The sequence below is a fragment of the Pezoporus wallicus genome, unplaced genomic scaffold (genome assembly GCF_028554395.1).
Source record: "Pezoporus wallicus isolate ANWC-B61680 ecotype Strahan unplaced genomic scaffold, APGP_CSIRO_Pwel_v1 scaffold_11491, whole genome shotgun sequence".
NCBI classification, from domain to species: domain Eukaryota; kingdom Metazoa; phylum Chordata; class Aves; order Psittaciformes; family Psittacidae; genus Pezoporus; species Pezoporus wallicus.
Genome location: NW_026642649.1, coordinates 11,071,089 through 11,087,661, shown reverse-complemented (window position 1 = coordinate 11,087,661; position 16,573 = coordinate 11,071,089). Strand labels below are relative to the sequence as shown.

General features: G+C 46.8%; 1 protein-coding gene across 6 annotated transcripts in view; it reads left to right on the top strand.

Annotated features, from left to right (window-relative positions):
• Window positions 1-6,903: 6,903 nt before the first annotated feature.
• The window catches only part of CDK13 (cyclin dependent kinase 13), a 45,892-nt gene continuing 36,222 nt past the window's right edge, over window positions 6,904-16,573 (top strand). For all 6 annotated transcript variants that reach the window (XM_057431638.1, XM_057431637.1, XM_057431634.1 and 3 more), the window contains exon 1: window positions 6,904-8,787. In XM_057431638.1, coding sequence (XP_057287621.1) covers window positions 7,559-8,787 — 1,229 coding nt within the window. In that variant the 5' untranslated portion in view covers window positions 6,904-7,558. The remainder of the gene's footprint in view (window positions 8,788-16,573) is intronic.

The following is a 16,573-nucleotide window of genomic DNA, read 5'->3' as shown; positions in this document are numbered from 1 at the left end:
TGTCAAAGGAATGAGAAGAATTTGAAAAGGATGCGAAGATTGTGAAAGGAATGAGAAGAGTATTAGAGCAACGAGGAAAGTGTCAGACTAATGAGAAGAGTGTCAGAGGAACAAGAAGAGTATCACAGAAATGAAAAAAAAGTGTCACAGAAATGAGAAGAGTGTCAGAGGAATGTGAAGAGGGGCAGAAATATGTCAGGCGGGTCAAAGAATGTCAAGAGGGTCTGAAGAACATGAAGAGGGGCAAAGAAATAAGACTGTCAAAGGAATGAGAAGAGTTTCAGAGCAATGAGAAGAGTGTCAGAGGAATGAGAAGAGGAGCAGAGGAATCTGAAGATGGGCAGAAGGAGAAAAGTGTGAAAGGAATGGGACGAGGGTCAGAGGACTGTGGGAAGGGACTGAACAATGTGATGAGGGGAAGAGGAATGTGAAAAGGGGCAGTAGAAGCAGAGTAGGGCAGAAGTAGGAGAATAACGCAGAAGAATAAGGGCAGAGAAAGGAGAACAATGCAGAAGAGAGAGAAGGGCAGAAAGAAATGGACACGAGCAGAAGAAGGATACGGGCAGGAGAAAAGGGAAGATGGGCAAGATGGCAGAAGAAGAAGGGTCGAAGCAGGAAGCAGTCAGTTAAAGGAAAGAAAGTCAGGAAAAGACAGTAAGAAAGGATTCTTGCACCCAGGGTTGATCAGGCCGGGTGCCTTTGGCCAATCTCAGAAGCCCCTGAGGTGGCTTCAGGTTGAGGGAGAATAGGGCTTGGGTGTCTCCTGCTAGGTGTGTGCAGCCTGTGGCCAGGGGGCAGGTCTTGCTCACATGCTCAGGGAACAGCCGATCGCCACATTGGGGTCAGGAAGGAATTTTCCCCCGGGCACATTGGCACTGGTTCCGGGGGTTTTTTGCCTTCCTCTGAGCATTGAGCAGGACCACTTGTCAGGGCTCCTCTGGTCTATTCTGGCTGCTCGGGCTCCATGACGGTGGCCCCTTGTGTCCTGCAGCTGGGGGAGGAAGGCTTTTTTTCCCCCCAGAGGCCTGCAAGTGTCCCTAGGGTTTTTTTGCCGCCCTCTGCAGCAGTGAGCACAGCCCCTTGACAGGTCTCCTTTGGGCTATTGTGGCCCAAACGCTGGTGCTCGTGCTCCATGCAGGTGGCCTCATGCCCTATATCGGTGGGGAGGAATCTTACTAGACTCCCAGGGTATACAGAGGCATGAGAAGGTTAGAAGAACATGAAGATAGGCCGAGGAATGAGAAAAGGGGCAGAACGAGGAGAAGGAGTCAAAGGAATTAAAAGAGTGTCAGAGGAGTTAAAAAGAGGGGCAGAAGATTGTGAAGAGGGGCAGTGGAACGTGAAGAGGGGAAGGAGAAGACTGTGAAAGGAATGAGAAGATTGTGAAGGGAATGAGAAGGTTGTGAAAGGAATGAGACGAGCATCAGAGGAACATGGAGAGGGGAAAAAAGAGATTGTGAAAGGAACAAGAAGAGTGAAAGCAAAGAGAAGCATCAAAGGAAAGAGAAGAGCATTGAAGGAAAGAGTGTCAAAGGAATTAGCGGAGCATCAAAGGAATGACAAGAGCATCAGAGGAATGTGAAGAGAACAAGAACAATGTGAAGATAGCCAGAAAATGGGGAAGAGGGGCAGAGGAATATGAAGAGGGGCCACTGCTGGGGTCATGAAGGAATTTTGCACTGGCCAAGGTCTGGTACAGGTCCTGGGGGATTTCTGCCCTTTTCTGCAGCACTGAGCACGTCCCCTTGACAGGGCTCCTTTGGGCTATTGGGGCCCAAAAGCTGGTGCTTCTGCTCCACACAGGTGGCCTCATGCCCCACATCCTGGGGGGAGGAAGATTTCTAGGCTCCCAGGTTAGCCAGGGAAATGAGAAGAAGGTAAGAAGAACATGAAGACAGGCAGAGGAATGAGAAAAGGGGTAGAAGGAGAAGTGTGTCAGAGAAACAAGAAGAGTGTGAGACGAATAAGAAGAGGGTCAGAAGACTCTCAGGAGGGTCAGAGGAACATGAATTGGGACAGAGAAATAAGAAGACTGTCAGATGAAGAAGAGTGTCAGTGCAATGAGAAGACTGTCAAAGGAATGAGAATAACTTGAAAAGGATGAGAATATTGTGAAAGGAATGAGAAGAGTATTAGAGTAATGAGAAAAGTGTCAGACTATTGAGAAGCGTGTCAGAGGAACAAGAAGAGTGCAGAGGGACAGAAATATGTCAGGCGAGTCAATTTCAAGAGGGTCTGAAGAATATGAAGAGGGGCAAACAAACAGGAAGACTGTCAAAGGAATGAGAAGAGTTTCAGAGCAGTGAGAAGAGTGTCAGAGGTATGAGAAGAGTAATGAGAAGAGGTATGAGGTATGTCCTGCAGCTGGGGAAGGAAGGCTTTTTTTTTCCACAGGGGCCTGCAAGTGTCCCCAGGGTTTTTTTGCCTTCCTCTGCAGCAGTGAACACAGCCCCCTGACAATTCTCCTTTGGGCTATTGGGGCCCAAATGCTGGTGCTCGTGCTCCACGCAGGTGGCCTCGTGCGCCCCTCTATGGGAAGGAAGCTTTCTAGACTACCAGGGTAGCCTCTGCAGCCTCTGCTTTTCCTCTCTACCACTAAGCACAGCCCCTTGTCAGGGATCCCCTTTGGGCTTCGTTCTTGCCTGCTGCTCCCGCACCTCCAAGACACCACTCCTGCCCTGGCTCTTTCTGGCTCCATTGTCAGGAGTGTGAAGAGGAGCAGGGTGAGAAGAAAAGGGGCAGAAGAAGGAGGGCAGGGTGAAAGAAGGAGAGAAATGCAGAAAAGAGGGGCAGAAGAAGGTGACAGGTTCAGAAGTGAAAGGGCAGATGAAGGAGAAAGATAAGAAGAAGGGCAGATGAAGGAGAATAATGCAAAAGAAAGAGAAGGGAAGAAGGAGGAAACGGTCAGGAAAAGAAGAAAAGGTCAGGAGAGGACAATAAGGCAGAAGGAAAAGTACGGAAGAAGGAGGAAAACCAAAATCTCTCCATTTTCCAAGGGAAGGGAACAGTGTTTGATTTTTGCTTTGTGTTTTGGTTGGGTTTTGTTCAACAGATTTTGCTCATGTGAAAAATGTGACCCGCATTTACTATTGCAATAAATGAGAGAGACTGTGAGACAGCCTGTTGCAATGTCATCCATGATGTCTTGCAGATATTCTGCAACTCTGGAAACTTTAACTTCCATAACCTCTACGGCAGAATTCTCTACTTCAGGTGTAGGATCACCCTGCCACCTTCCCAGACAGTAGCATCAAATTGTGGAAAACTTTCGCCTTCACCCTTCAATCTGAGCGGGGGAGCAGCACCAACAGTTTGAGTTTAGAATTAGGAGCTGTCCCAAGAGCAGCAGCTCGGAGGCAATGCCTCTGGGGGCACTTGGAGGATGACAGAAGGTTTCCTGCATCAGAAGTACTCAGGAAATTCACTCTCTGCTTTCATATTCTTTACTATGCTGACCTCTAGGGAAACTTTCTGCAAATGCTTTGCCAGAGCATTGGTACATGGAGCTATCGTGCTGCCCTTCTGATTGTAGGGATGAGGCATCAGTTTGGTGACAAATCAAAGCAGGCCTTCACAGGAAGCTGCAAGCAGTGTGCTGCTCCCTCAGTCCATTCCAGCACACTTAGTACATGTGAGTGGGGCTTACTCAGCAAAGAGAATGCATCCTGAGTTAAGAAACGGGTTGATAGTTTTGAGAACAGCCTCCAGGCCGCTGTGGAAAGATAAGCTATTCCAAAACAGTCAGGGTGAAGTCTGGGAAGTGTGGCACTTAACACAGTGAGGAAGATAGGACGTATGCTGCTGCTGCCGCCGACCCCTCAGCTATGCACAATTTCCATGACTAAACACAGTTTGACAAAGTAGAAATGAATCGTTGCCAAGGTCAGCGTCATCCCTCTTGGGCAGTGCCCTACTCTCCTGAAGAGGCAGGTGGGCAGCACACCAGGCTCATTCCTTCTCCATCCCACGGGACCCCGTTACAGAAGAGATGAACAAAGAGAACATGACAACGTTTGCGAGAAATGCAAGGTGGGGCAGAGAGATGAAGGGTGGAGTAAAGTAACACATTTATAAAAGGAGGCTTGCTGGAAGTGGATGATGTAGAGGATCTGCACAGGAGGAGTACTTTTGCTTGGCATGAGAAAAAGACAGGAAACCATTGGAGGGATTCAAGGAGTTGAAATACAACAGTGGAAAAGAGATGGGGGCTTTGTTTGGTTTTAAGTCATGTTTTACATAAAAACATTACTAGCATGTATGCAAGCTAGCTAACAACAATTAGATAGCAGGTGGCGGGAGAACTATTAAATCCCTAAAGACAGACAACAAAGTCTGCTTTTAAAGCCCTTAGGATGACATTCAAGATGGTATGGCAGATATATCTAATGAAACAAAATCAGCTCCAGAAGCTGATGTGAAGTGTGGACAGCAGAGTAGCAGCCCCACTCATGAAATTCAATAACATAATGAAAAAGGAAAAGAGAGAGAGGGCAGGAAAAGGGAAGAAAAAGATTGGCACTTCAGTAGCATCTGAAATCAGAAGTCAAGAAGTTTGGAAGGAAACCTGAACTACCCTAAATTGAAGTTAGTTTCAGGAGCGACAGTAAGAAAAACATGTCTTTTTCAGGAAGCAAGGGTATGCTTTACTGTTCAGAGTTAAGCATGTCTTGGAATAGGAGGCATTTCCTCCCAGGTTCTAGTGCAGGAAGAGTTCTTACACCCCCAAGTTAATAGGCAGAACCTACCTAAAGAAAACCAGGGAAAACCACATGGCTGCAGCCTTTTCTACGCTGCCTTCTGCACCAGCACTCTGTATGTGCCTGGACTTATAGCAGGGCTGTGTGACAGCAGCACACTACTTGCTGTGGGGAAAAGTAAGAGTGGTTTATCACATGCTTTGTCACAGTTAGCACTGGATTTAGCATTCACCCACCCTTGCTCATAACCTCATGTGGATATTTATGCAAAAGGAATTGCAGTGATATTTCCTCGACCTGCAGTCCTGTACTGGACTTAAGGCAACTTGAGCAAACTTGGTACTCCTCAAGTATCTTACAATTTCTGTTCTTACTGCTGCTCTGAATTGCAGAGAACATACTGCAACACACGCTCATTTTTGAATGTGTCTGTAGCATCGCGTCTGATCACGAACAACAGCCATGAGCAAACAGCTGGGTAGCAGGAAAGAAACTTATCTTTGCAGCTGTTTACATCTTCCTGCATGCATCACTAAACCCTGCAATTTATCCACTCCCTTCATCACACAGAAAATTGAATTTTGTCCTTCACCCATGGGTATGTGGAGTTTTTCCCTTCCCTTTCAGACTCCAGACACTTGAGGGCCCTGAAAATGAAATGTGTTAACTGTTCTCTCATCTCACTTAATCATGCTGTAAATTCCAGTGAGCTGAGAACCTATACGTGAGTCAGCTCGAGGGAAAATTATAAATGTATTGCCGAAGTTGCCTTACTTCACCAGACTGTTGCAAATACTGTGCTTTCACTCAACTTCACTAACATGATAAATTTATAAATGACATTTTAGCGGTCCCACTCTACTTACGCAAGCCAGTAGGTGATTACTTTGGCTCTTTGTTTGAAATGTCTTCATCCACTACTTCTCATGACGATGGGCATTTCTGTTTGATGTAGTTCTGTTCCAGCCCTGGATGATTTCACCTGAGGCTCTGGAGGGATACAACATTCCTGTTATCACCATGTGCTATCATTTAAGTTTGGGGTGGCATGAGTTGGGTATTTGCTCATGTTTGTGCTTGACTAGAGGAAAATAGAGTTGCTGTCAAGTGGTATTAAAACTTGGTTATTCAATTACATGTTTCAGTTGCTAAACGGACAGGAATTTATATTGTCTAGCTGGTTAAGAGTTTAGTGCTACTTATTTAGTGTGGCGGAAGCCTTTCTACGAGTTTGAAGCTGAAATAAATCTTTCTCTTCTAATACAATTTGCTCCAAAGTTAATTTCAATAGCTTTCCTTTGCTGAATTTTGTCTTCTCAGGTGGCCTGTGCTGCACCTTTGTGTCCAAGTATAGACACAACTCCTACATACCTGATTTTGTAAATCTTTAAACCCCCAGCTCTCGTGATTCTTCATATAATGACTAAATGCCCTGCAAACTTGATATAGTGTCCACCACAGCACTTTGCTCATAGGTTTTCCACAGTGACAATTCCTGGCACTTCACAGGGTTTCAAGCTTCTAGCACTGATCTGAACCACATAAATCTCTTAGGACAGCAACACTTAAAACTGGGGGGGGAGACGGAAATCTTCAACGTGCATTCTACTGCCACTGTCTTAGTGTCTATAGGGCATTTACCTTCTGCCACGGCATTTTTAATCAAAAGTCACCGGAAATACATCAACACACCTTCCATGGTAAGGCAGAATGAATTTCCTGCTAACAGATATGATGTGTTAAGGGGCAGGCGTGGAGCTACAGCGAAATACAGTAGTTTCTGGCTTCAGGCACAGGCTGCTCAGAGCTGTGGCTGCCCCATCTCTGGCAGTGTTCAACGCCAGTCTGGGCGGGGTTTGGAGCAACCTGCTCTGGTGGAAGGTGTCCCTGCCCGTGGCAGGGGGTTGGAGCCGGAGGAGCTGTAAGGTTCCTTCCAGCCCGACCCATTCTATGAGTCTATCAAAGCGCACACCGGTTAACGGCTGCTAACTATACGGACCTCTTCCCAGGCCCTTACCAGCGGCCCAGATGCCGCGCCCGCACACACACTGGCAGCACACGCCAGCCAGCGATGCCCGCTGTGGAACGACCAGGCTTCGCTTCTCTCCTCGCTGCCGTTACCGCTCCGCTCCGCTCCCCTCAGACACGCCACGCCAACCGCCGCCGGAAACGCCGCTTTGCGCAAGCGCCGGAAACACCAGTGTCACCCGCGCGCCAACGCTCCCGGCCCGCCGGCCACCTCGGGACCGGGCAGGTGGGACCCGCCGTGCAGGGTAAGCGGGCTCGGAGCCAGCGCAGGGCCGGGCGCCGCTACGGACAGCCCGCCCGGAGGCGGCCCGGCACGGCCTGACCCCGCCGCCCGGCCGGGGAGTGGGTGAGGGAGGAGAAGGAGGCGGAGGCGGCCGCCCGGCGTCCGGACTCCCGCGCAGCGCCGCCCGGCGCCGGACGAGGTAGCCGCGGCCCGCGATGAAGTGAGGAGGCCGCCGCCAGCAGACACTTCCGCGTTGCGGGAGGCCGCACGGGTCTAGCGGGAGGGTCCCGCCGCTCCGCAGCCGCGCCGGCCAGCGCCTGCCCCCAGCCCCGGCGGCGGCCCCGGCACAGGCCCGTGCGCGACCTGAGGGACCCTGCATGTGGTGGCGCGGCTCCATGTGAGGCGGCGCGGCGGGGCAGGCTGCGAGGCGGGCCGGGCGCCGGCGGCCGGCCGGAGAGCGAGGGAACGAGTGAGGCCCCGGTGCCGGCCGGCGGGTGTCCCCGGGTGTCTGCGCGGCGCCGGGTCTCCATGGCGCCGGCAGCGCTCTGAGGGAGGCGGCGGTGGTGGATTCCCTAGGCCGCGTCCTCGTCCTCGGCTGTGAGTGAGCTCGATGCCGAGCACCTCGGACGCGGCGGCCGGCGGGAGCGGGGGAAGCCGGGGCTGGGGGAGCGGCGGCGGCAGCAGCTCGGCAGTGGAGGCGGCAGTCGACAAGAAGCGGCTGCATCACCGGAGACGGAAGCGCTTCGTGGCCCAGCCGCAGCCTCCCCCCCCGCCGCCGGCCCCTCACCCGCTGCTTTTCCCGCTGCTACAGCCGCCCCTCCTGCAGCCCCCGCTCCTGCAGCCGCCGCTGCCGCCGCAGTCCCTGCTCTTCCTGGCGGCCACCGGCGCCTCCTCCTGCTGCGGGGACGGGGGGGAGCGGAAGCGACCGCGGGGCAAGCGGCGCTCGGGCTCCCGGCACAAGCGGCGGAGGGGCCGCGGAGGTGGTGGTGGCGGCGGCGGCGGTGGCGCCGGTACCCAGGAGGCAGACAAACGGCGCGGTAGCGGGGGGCTGAGCACGCTGGTGGAGGAGTACGACGACGTGAGCTCCCAGTCCGAAGGGCTGGTGGGTGGCGGCGCGACCGGCGGCGGCGCGGGCAGCGGCGGGGGAAGCCCGGCCTCGTCCACGGGCGGTGGCGGCGGGACTCAGCGGCAGAGGCCTGAGGCAGAGCGGAGCAGCCGGTCTCGCCGGGAGCACCGCAGCAGCAGCGGCCGCTCCAAGGAGCGGCACCGGGAGCACCGCCGGCGGGGGGAGGAGAAGGCGCAGCAGGAGGGGGCGTCGGCGGGCCGTGGGTTGACTGAGCCCTCCTCGTCCTCCTCCAAGTCCCGCAGCCGCCACAATCACACCGGGGGCCAGGACCGGGAGGGACTCAAGAGCAGTAGCGGCGGCGGCAGCGACGGCCGCAGGAAGGGCTCCCTCTCTTCGCCCGGCAGCAGCAGGAAGGAGCGAGAGAGCAAAGCGCACCGGAGCCGGACTAAAGCGGCCAAGGAGCCGCCCTCGGCTTACAAGGACCCACCGAAGGCTTACCGAGATGACAAGCCTGAGCCCAGGGCCTACCGGCGGCAGCGCTCGTCCCCCAGCCCCGGGCGGGATGACAGCCCCCCTTTGCACCGCTCCTCTCAGAGTCAGCGCAGCCGCAAGTCGCTCAGCCCGCTGGGCTGCCGCTCGCCTCTAAGCCCCTACAGCCGCCGCCGCTCCCCCAGCTACAGCCGGCACAGCTCCTACGAACGCGGTGGGGATGTGTCTCCAAGCCCCTACAGCAGTTGGCGTCGGTCGCGGAGCCCCTACAGCCCCGTTATCCGGTGAGTCCGGGCCTGGCGGTGGGGAGGGAGGGAAGGACCGGGATGGGGGTTGGTGGAGGAGGGGAGTCGTGGCTGGGGTTGGGCTGGAGGGCACGCTGGAGAGGCTTGTGTCTAGCAACAAAAGCCTTTCCTCTTGCTGCCGTGAAAGCTGGGGTGGGGGGAAGTGGGGGAGGACATGTACAAAGATCTTCCTGTCCTGTCTCCGCAAGGAAGGGAGATGTGGGTGCCTGTAATAGTTCTACAGTTAGTTTCTCTCCGTGGGAGACCACCTAAAAGGAAAAAGGCTTTTTAAATACTGAAGAGCATGAGGGCATTTTTAGCTGAGGGTGATTGAATGAAGATGGTTCTCAGAGGTCAGGTTTCCTGAAGGACCAATTTAGATTTTAAGTCTTTGCTTACGGAGTATGGAGATTCATAGATACATTTTCATGCATCTTGCTTCCCAGTATAAAAGGAAGCATGTTAAATATATTTGTGTTTGTTTTAATTCCCACTAATCTAAAGAGCAAACAACCTGCTAGGCAATTTGCCTCACAAGTGTTTCGTGCTTTTCTTAGAGGTCTATAGGAAGAGTTGAATTTTCTGTTATGCTAGGAAAAAGAATCAGTGTCAAGTTTTGTTAAACTGCCTCCTGCACTTTACACAATCTGTGAAAACATATGTCAGCTCTTTTCCCAGTAAGGTTATGTACATGTATATACTTGAGGTGTGCTTGCAAATCGTTGTCTTACTTGTAGTGGGAACTTAAAAGTCACAGCAATGCTGACCTTTATGTCTTAAATGGAGAGGAAACAAGGGCTGTCTCTCTAGTCAGATACAAACAGTGTTGTGGAATTAAAGCTTTTCTAAACATTCAAACTTGCAGCAAAACTACTGGAAATTTAAAGCATTTGGTTAATACGTATCTATAACTGAAAATTTGTATTTCCCATGTTGGAGTCTTATTGTTGCCTCATTGTTTATTGCCTTTCTCAAATTCACATCTGGACTTCAGTTTCAAATCTGTCAAGGTGAATTGCTTGACAAGTGTGTTGTTACCCAAGGCATTACCTGGTGTGTTGTCTGAGAGCTGTTCTCTGATGTTAATAACAAGCCCTTTGCTTTGGTTACTATTTGGGGTGTCCCACAGTGTATATGGTGAGGATTCTGAAGCCGTTCTTGTGTTTCACTGGCTGTTGGTAATCTACTGTCCTGGTGTGCATTGATTGCTGTTTTAAAAGAGCAAAGTAACAAAACTGTGGCCTACTTAGTTCACAGGGATAAAACAAAGGTGCCTTTGGAAAAGTAGTGATTGTTTTAAGGTATGCCTGTATGGAATAATTTTGTAAACGATGGAGTGTTTCAAGCAGAAAACACTGTGAGTGCACTGAAAAACAGCATGTTGTCAACTGCTCAAAGTGGTTAAGGATACCCTTTAAAAATTACTTCAATAATAGAACAGTCGGACTATTATGTGCATGATATGACTTAAACGCTCCGGGAATCAGATTGTTTTTTTGTAGATAGTTATATCCTGGAATAAGAAAATTAATAATGCCAAGCAAAATTATGTAAGCTTGGTTTGCACTTACAAATAGCGGTATTGGTCAGATTGACAGTTCATTTGGATCCTTTCTTATGTGCTGCCTGATAGGGGTGTAATAGGAGGTATAGGATATGTTGCTCAGGTGACAGTTACAGAACAGAGTTTTGTAGGGGTGTTGTGTTTCTTTTTTTGTGTTGGTAGTGTGCGTGTGATTTGAAGTGTGAGAGTTTAAGTTTCCTTTCTTTGCAACATCTCTGTGCTAAGTGTGTAAATCTTCCCTGAGCTTCAGATCTGCTCCTAGGAGTTAGCTTTGTGACTTCACACCTTCCTTCCTCCCTCCAGTTAAACTGTAATTTGCATCCTGTCTTTAACTGCTTACAGATAAATTACTTTGTTAACAAATGCAGATTGTCACTGGAGAGGGATGGGAGTGAAAAAGAGAGGTTGCTATATTTAGAAAGAAAGGTTGGTCTGTCCTATTGTGGCATTCATTGTAAACACATAATTTTCACAGAAAATGAAAGAAACCAAAGGTGTGCAGATAAGCTCAGTTGTTTGCTTGGTGTGAAGAAATGCAAGCTAGTGTTTCTTTACTTCCATAAAGCTATTACGTATTATGTGTATTGTGATGGGGAAGCAAAGATGGAAAGTGTTTATATGATTGTTTTAGCCATTGAAAACTGTGTCTTAATCCCTTTTTGTTTGCTTGACTCTCTGGTACTGTGCTCAGTATACTGAAATTCTGCTGTGCTGTTTGGATAATGGTATAGGGGCCTTAGACGTGGTAGAATATTACAGTTTCATGAAGGCATACGCTTCTTACAGCACCTGTCTTCTTCATCGCGTAGATTTAAAGGCTGAATTCTGGGCATGCATCCAGCTGTAATGCTGTCAAGACAGTAAGAACTTTGTACATGACTGAGCTTTCCAGGCTGCAGGTCTTTTTGCTCTTTTCATGCTGCATCTCATGTATGTCTTCTGTAATGTTACATGAAATATCTATGTATTTTGTGGTGTAGAAAATGAGGATGAAAGTGTTCTAGCATGCTTAGGAGGCTCATGCGTCCAGGATGCTGATTTCACCTAGGTCCCCGAGCTGCTTAGGGAGAAACTTCTAGTAAACAGTTTAAGAGAAACATGTGAAGTCAGCTTTGCTCATTTGAATCCCTGCTTTTCTCAAGCAGCAGCAACAGTGCAATTGCAGTGAGTAATTGCAGTAGTGACTGACTCTGGTCTTTCAGTGATGATTAAAGATATCAGATATGCCTTCCACACTTGGAAAATTCTCTTTGAATGGTAGACTGATTGTCTGTTCTATTATAATAGTAGTAAATGTCTGTGTTTTGGGCAAACTGATTGTTTGACCTGTTTCTATTTGTTGGATGGAAGTTCTTTACTTGCTGCTGGTGGATTTGTGTTACTGTATTTTGTGGTGGAGAGCTACACAGCTGTTCTGAAGTAGCACATGCACTTTTGAAATGTGAATTCTCCCATAATACCAGAAGTATGACGTATTTATTTCTCTACTGATACGCTGACTGGGTTAAAAGAATCACAAGAACTAAAAGTGTGTTGGGGGAGAAAACCCTATGGTTGACAAAATAAGGAAAGGCAGTAGGGCAATAGGAAGAGAAGAACTATTTTTCATAACTTCAGTCAGGTCATATGTTATGTGATCACACATTTAATTCAGTTAGCTGTATAGATGAGTAGTCACATTATTCCAAATTTGGATACACCTACCCATCTGCCTAGATACAAGTAAGTAGGTGGGGCACTACTACCATACTACTACTGTGTATGTGCGTGTTGTTTGTAGGAAAAATACAGAATTTCTTATTGGTACTATAGAGCCATCTCATTCTCTAGCTGTAGGTAGTCTTGTAGTAGTGAGGGTCTGCGAAAGTATGGATCATTTATTTGCAAAACCAAAACAAACATAGGGAAAATGGTAAAATACATATTCAGGTAGTAAATGCCTACTTCATGGAGAAGGCATGGTTTGGTCCATTGATATAAAAATGCCTTTGAGTCCATTAATTCTGCTGCTTTTGGACTTAAAAGGAGTAAGAGATCTTCAAACAGTTTTTTTTGCTGTGTTTGATGAAAATATGTAAAGCTCTCTAATCTTGTTTAGTAAAACTGTATTTTCCAGAAGTTGAAATGGGAGGCTGTAGGTTTTTACTGTTTGGAGTAACTAATTTTTCCAGTGACTGTTGAGGCTCTTGCTCTAGTGCATACTCTGAATTTATGAAGATTAGTTTTGTTACTTGACAGTGGACTTTGCCTTTTGCCCAGCCATGTTGATGTACCTTTCCTTTTCCTTGTTGCACTGCTTCTTTCCGTACTGGGGGAAGGGACTTGATGTAAAAAGCTATTATTTTTTTTAATGTGTTTAGAACACCGCATTTGAGCTGAATCTTTGCTGGCTGATTTCTTTGTAGGTTGTGTTCTCATTTTAAAATACTGAGTTGTAAAGTCGATTCAAGAACCAAATCAAATTCATGTTCAGAATTTCTCAGTATCCTATGCTGAATGTATTGGAGACTCTTAAAGATTCATGTTTTGAAGCAGTAAGGAAAGTTAATGTTGTCTTCATGCACAAAGCAGATGAGTAGGTTGGTTGCAGAGCTGCTTAAAATACAACCTTGAACCAGGGGCTGGAGAAAATAATGAAATTAAGTAATAAGGTTTCAGGTGAGCACTATTACGGCTTCAATTATCTGTTTGCCTGGTAGCACAACACAGAAAAGCTGTACTGTATGAACTACAGTGTTTTTTATGCTACTGAGTGATATCTTGGAAGATCTGCAATGAGGCTAGTTGATTTAAGTTTAGGTCTCCCTTTTTAAATACACTGTGTCATTACCATGCAGGGGAAGATGGCAGTGCTTAGTAGTGCAGTGTAGTTGGTGAAAGAGCTGAGCTACAGTGGATGTTTAAATTCCTTCTGTTTGTTGGATTTTTACTCTTATTCTCATAAGTCCCTTTGTCCTATGTTTTATCAAGAAGTTGCAGAATCAGTTCCCTTGTTCAACTCCATGGACTCTGATATATCCTGAATATAACACTATTTGCATTTAGGTAAGATGCATAGCTGGCTACTAGCACCTTAAATTTAGTTCACTCTTGAAGTGATTGGGAAGAAAAGAGGGTTTTGAGTTTACAAACATGAGAAGATAACACTTGGCTGTCCTTATTTGCCAACAAAATGCAATGCTTTTTTTTTGTGTGTGTGTTAAAATGAAGGGAGGATTGGAAAGGGAAAGAAGGACCCAGAAAAATAGCAGGGCAAGAAAAGCCAGGTAAAGCTGAACGAGACCTGTATACCTGGGGACCTGATGTGTAACACTGTCAATTCTCTTTCCTCTGCTTTTAGGTATCAGAATAGTAAAATATAGCACCTTTAAGCGTTATTATTTGGAATTCTTTCATTCTGTGTTTAGGAATGTAGTGTTTTGTTAATTAATAAGTCCTCATTCATAAATCTACTGTTTGGTAATTGGTAAGTGCAAAAAAATGTTGCGAGAAGGAGGAATATTGCAACAGTCTTGAAATTTATAACTAATCGCACTTTGATATCTTAAGTAGTTTTTAATACATTGGATATATTGTATTAATTAAGCAGAGATTGTTTTATGAACTCTAGGATGCTAGGCAAAAAACATTAAAAACCTGTGATACCTAAACCAACCTTTAGTTATTATTTCTTAAAGGGAGGGGAAAAAAACCCACAATCTTTTGATTGTTCCAAAAAATGGAGAAAAGTGGTGCTGAGATTTGATTTCAGGGTGACTTCTTTACTAGTGCTTTCTTGTGACCAGTTTTCTTGAAATCTGCCTCTTCTATGTGCTTTGTAGAGAATGTCTTCAACTCCTTCCGTCCCTTCCCCCCCCAATTTATTTTGTAACTACACATAATATTGTGTAATTACTTCATTTGCTCTTTGCAGCTAATCTAGTTGTGCTCCTAGTCTCCTTTGTTGCTGTCTGAGGAATTAAAAAAGCAGCTTTTCTTAGTTCTAATGCAGACTGGTCCTACAGATACAATAAACCCATACTGAGATATGTATATGATTCAGAAGTGATTTTATGAATGTCATGAAGCATGTAAATTATCCCCTCTGTAGGAATATCGACCTGTGTGAAGTGCCCTGTACTCAGCAGTGTTGAGGCTGCACCTTGAATCCTGTGTTCAGTTCTAGGCCCCTCACTACAAGAGAGACATTGAGGTGCTGGAGAGGGGACAGAGAAGGACAACAGAGCTGGTGCAGGGCCTAGAGCACAAGTGTGATGGGGAAAAGGCTGAGGGACCTGGGGGGTTTAGTCTGGAGAAGGCTCATGGGGGACCTTATCGCTCTCTACACCTGCCTGACAGGAGGATGGAGCCAGGAGGGGGAGGAAATGGCCTCAAGCTGTGCTGGGGGAGGTTCAGATAGAGAAGAGGAACAACTCCTTTCCCGAGGGGTGCTCAGGCACTGGAACAAGCTGCCCAGGGTAGTGGCAGAATCACTGTCCCTGGGAATGCTCACACGCCATGTAGATGAGGCCCTCAGTGACATGGGTTAGTGGTGGCCTTGGTAGTGCTGGGCAGTGGTTGGACTTGGTGATCTTAAAGGTGTTTTCCAATCTCATTGATTCTGTGCTCGTAGAAGGCTCTGGGTGGCTAAGTGTGGCAAAGGTTCTGCCTCATTTACAAGTACTTTTGTGTGCAGACAAAAGTCTAGAAGCCTTGGAGGAAACTTAGCAGAAGCAGTGATTTCTCAGTAGTCTGTCCTCATGTATGTTACCAGAAAATACCAAAGGTGATTTTGACTAGAGAAATTGGGATGTGCCCCTTATATATATATATGTAGCACACTTCCTCATGTCTCTAGGCTTGAAGGGAAAAATGTTTGGATTGTTTTGGATTTGTTTGCAGTTGGTGATGCAGTTCTGCACGGTTGGAGCCGCTGTTCTTTTGTTCCTGTTTACTGTGTTAAAAACAAACTGTTATCTGAAGACAAAATAGGTGGTGACAAATGTACGATAAGGCATGCACACATGTTTAAATAGAAATCTGTTGGAAGATTTAGAGAGCACTGTATGTTTCAGATGTCTTCCCTGGTATTTTTTTCAGGGCCCCAGTAAAATGTCAGTGTCCTGTTGAAGTGGCTGACACTGGCTATTGTGTGAGCCCATATCTGCGCTGCTGCGACTTCATCTTTTATGTCAAATGAGCATTAGCTCTGAACAGAGTGAATTGGTTGGTTTCATTACCTATAAGGCGATATTTGGCCTATCTTGAATTCTGTATATGCTTCTGTGGGAAAGCTTGTAAATGTCCATAGTTTTGGGTTTGTGCCATTTTTAATAGATGAAAACTTGTACGTAAATTTTGTCCAGTCTGGAAGGTTCTCTTGGGACTTTTGAATTACTGTTGATGAAAGAAAGGAATAGTTAAATATTTGAAAACATCATTATGCTTATGAAAACAACAGATTTTCTCATTGTAATTTGAATAACTTGCACTTGACAAAACTGCCTTTTACTTAAGATTCAGCATTTGTCTCTTGAAAGTGTTAAATATTTTTGCTGTAACTCTTGGGTCTAGCTCAGTGGTCAAGGTACAAAAAGGGATTCTTGCAAAGGTCTTTTAAGATGCCAAAGGAAGTTCTAGTTTATTATTAGCACAGACATGCCGTATATAATGCAACATAATTTTTTTTGCTGACGTAAATGTAAATAATGAAAAACTTCTGAAAGAAATAAACCAGTGCAGAGATTATACTCAGTCAACATATTTCATAACTAGGCCACTGTCATTTGGATCTGCTGTTAAGGGCTGTATGTACTGGAACTGAAAGTTAAATATTTGTGTGTATGTGTATTTGCTGCCTCCCACACAGATGCAATTCTGACATGACCAAGTTACGCTGTTGTAATTTGAGGTTTGAAACTTGGGATGGAGAATGGTTCGAGTTTTTTGTTGTTGAGCTTGCATAAATCGATGTTCACATCCCAGGGTCTCCTGATTGATGTTGGTAAAATATGTACATCAATCCGCTGTCAACACTTGACTTCCTTACATGTTTGTTTTTGAAGAGAATACAAAGATTTAGGTTATTTTTGCCCCAGCTTTTCCAAAGTGCCTTTTCCTCACCACGTTATGATACTTGATAAGTGAGCGTTAGTAGTTGTTAATTTGAACAGGTTTTCTCATTTCATCCTTAGGAGTGATATAAATGAACCTCTTTTGGTTTTGACCCGAAGTGGATCAGAA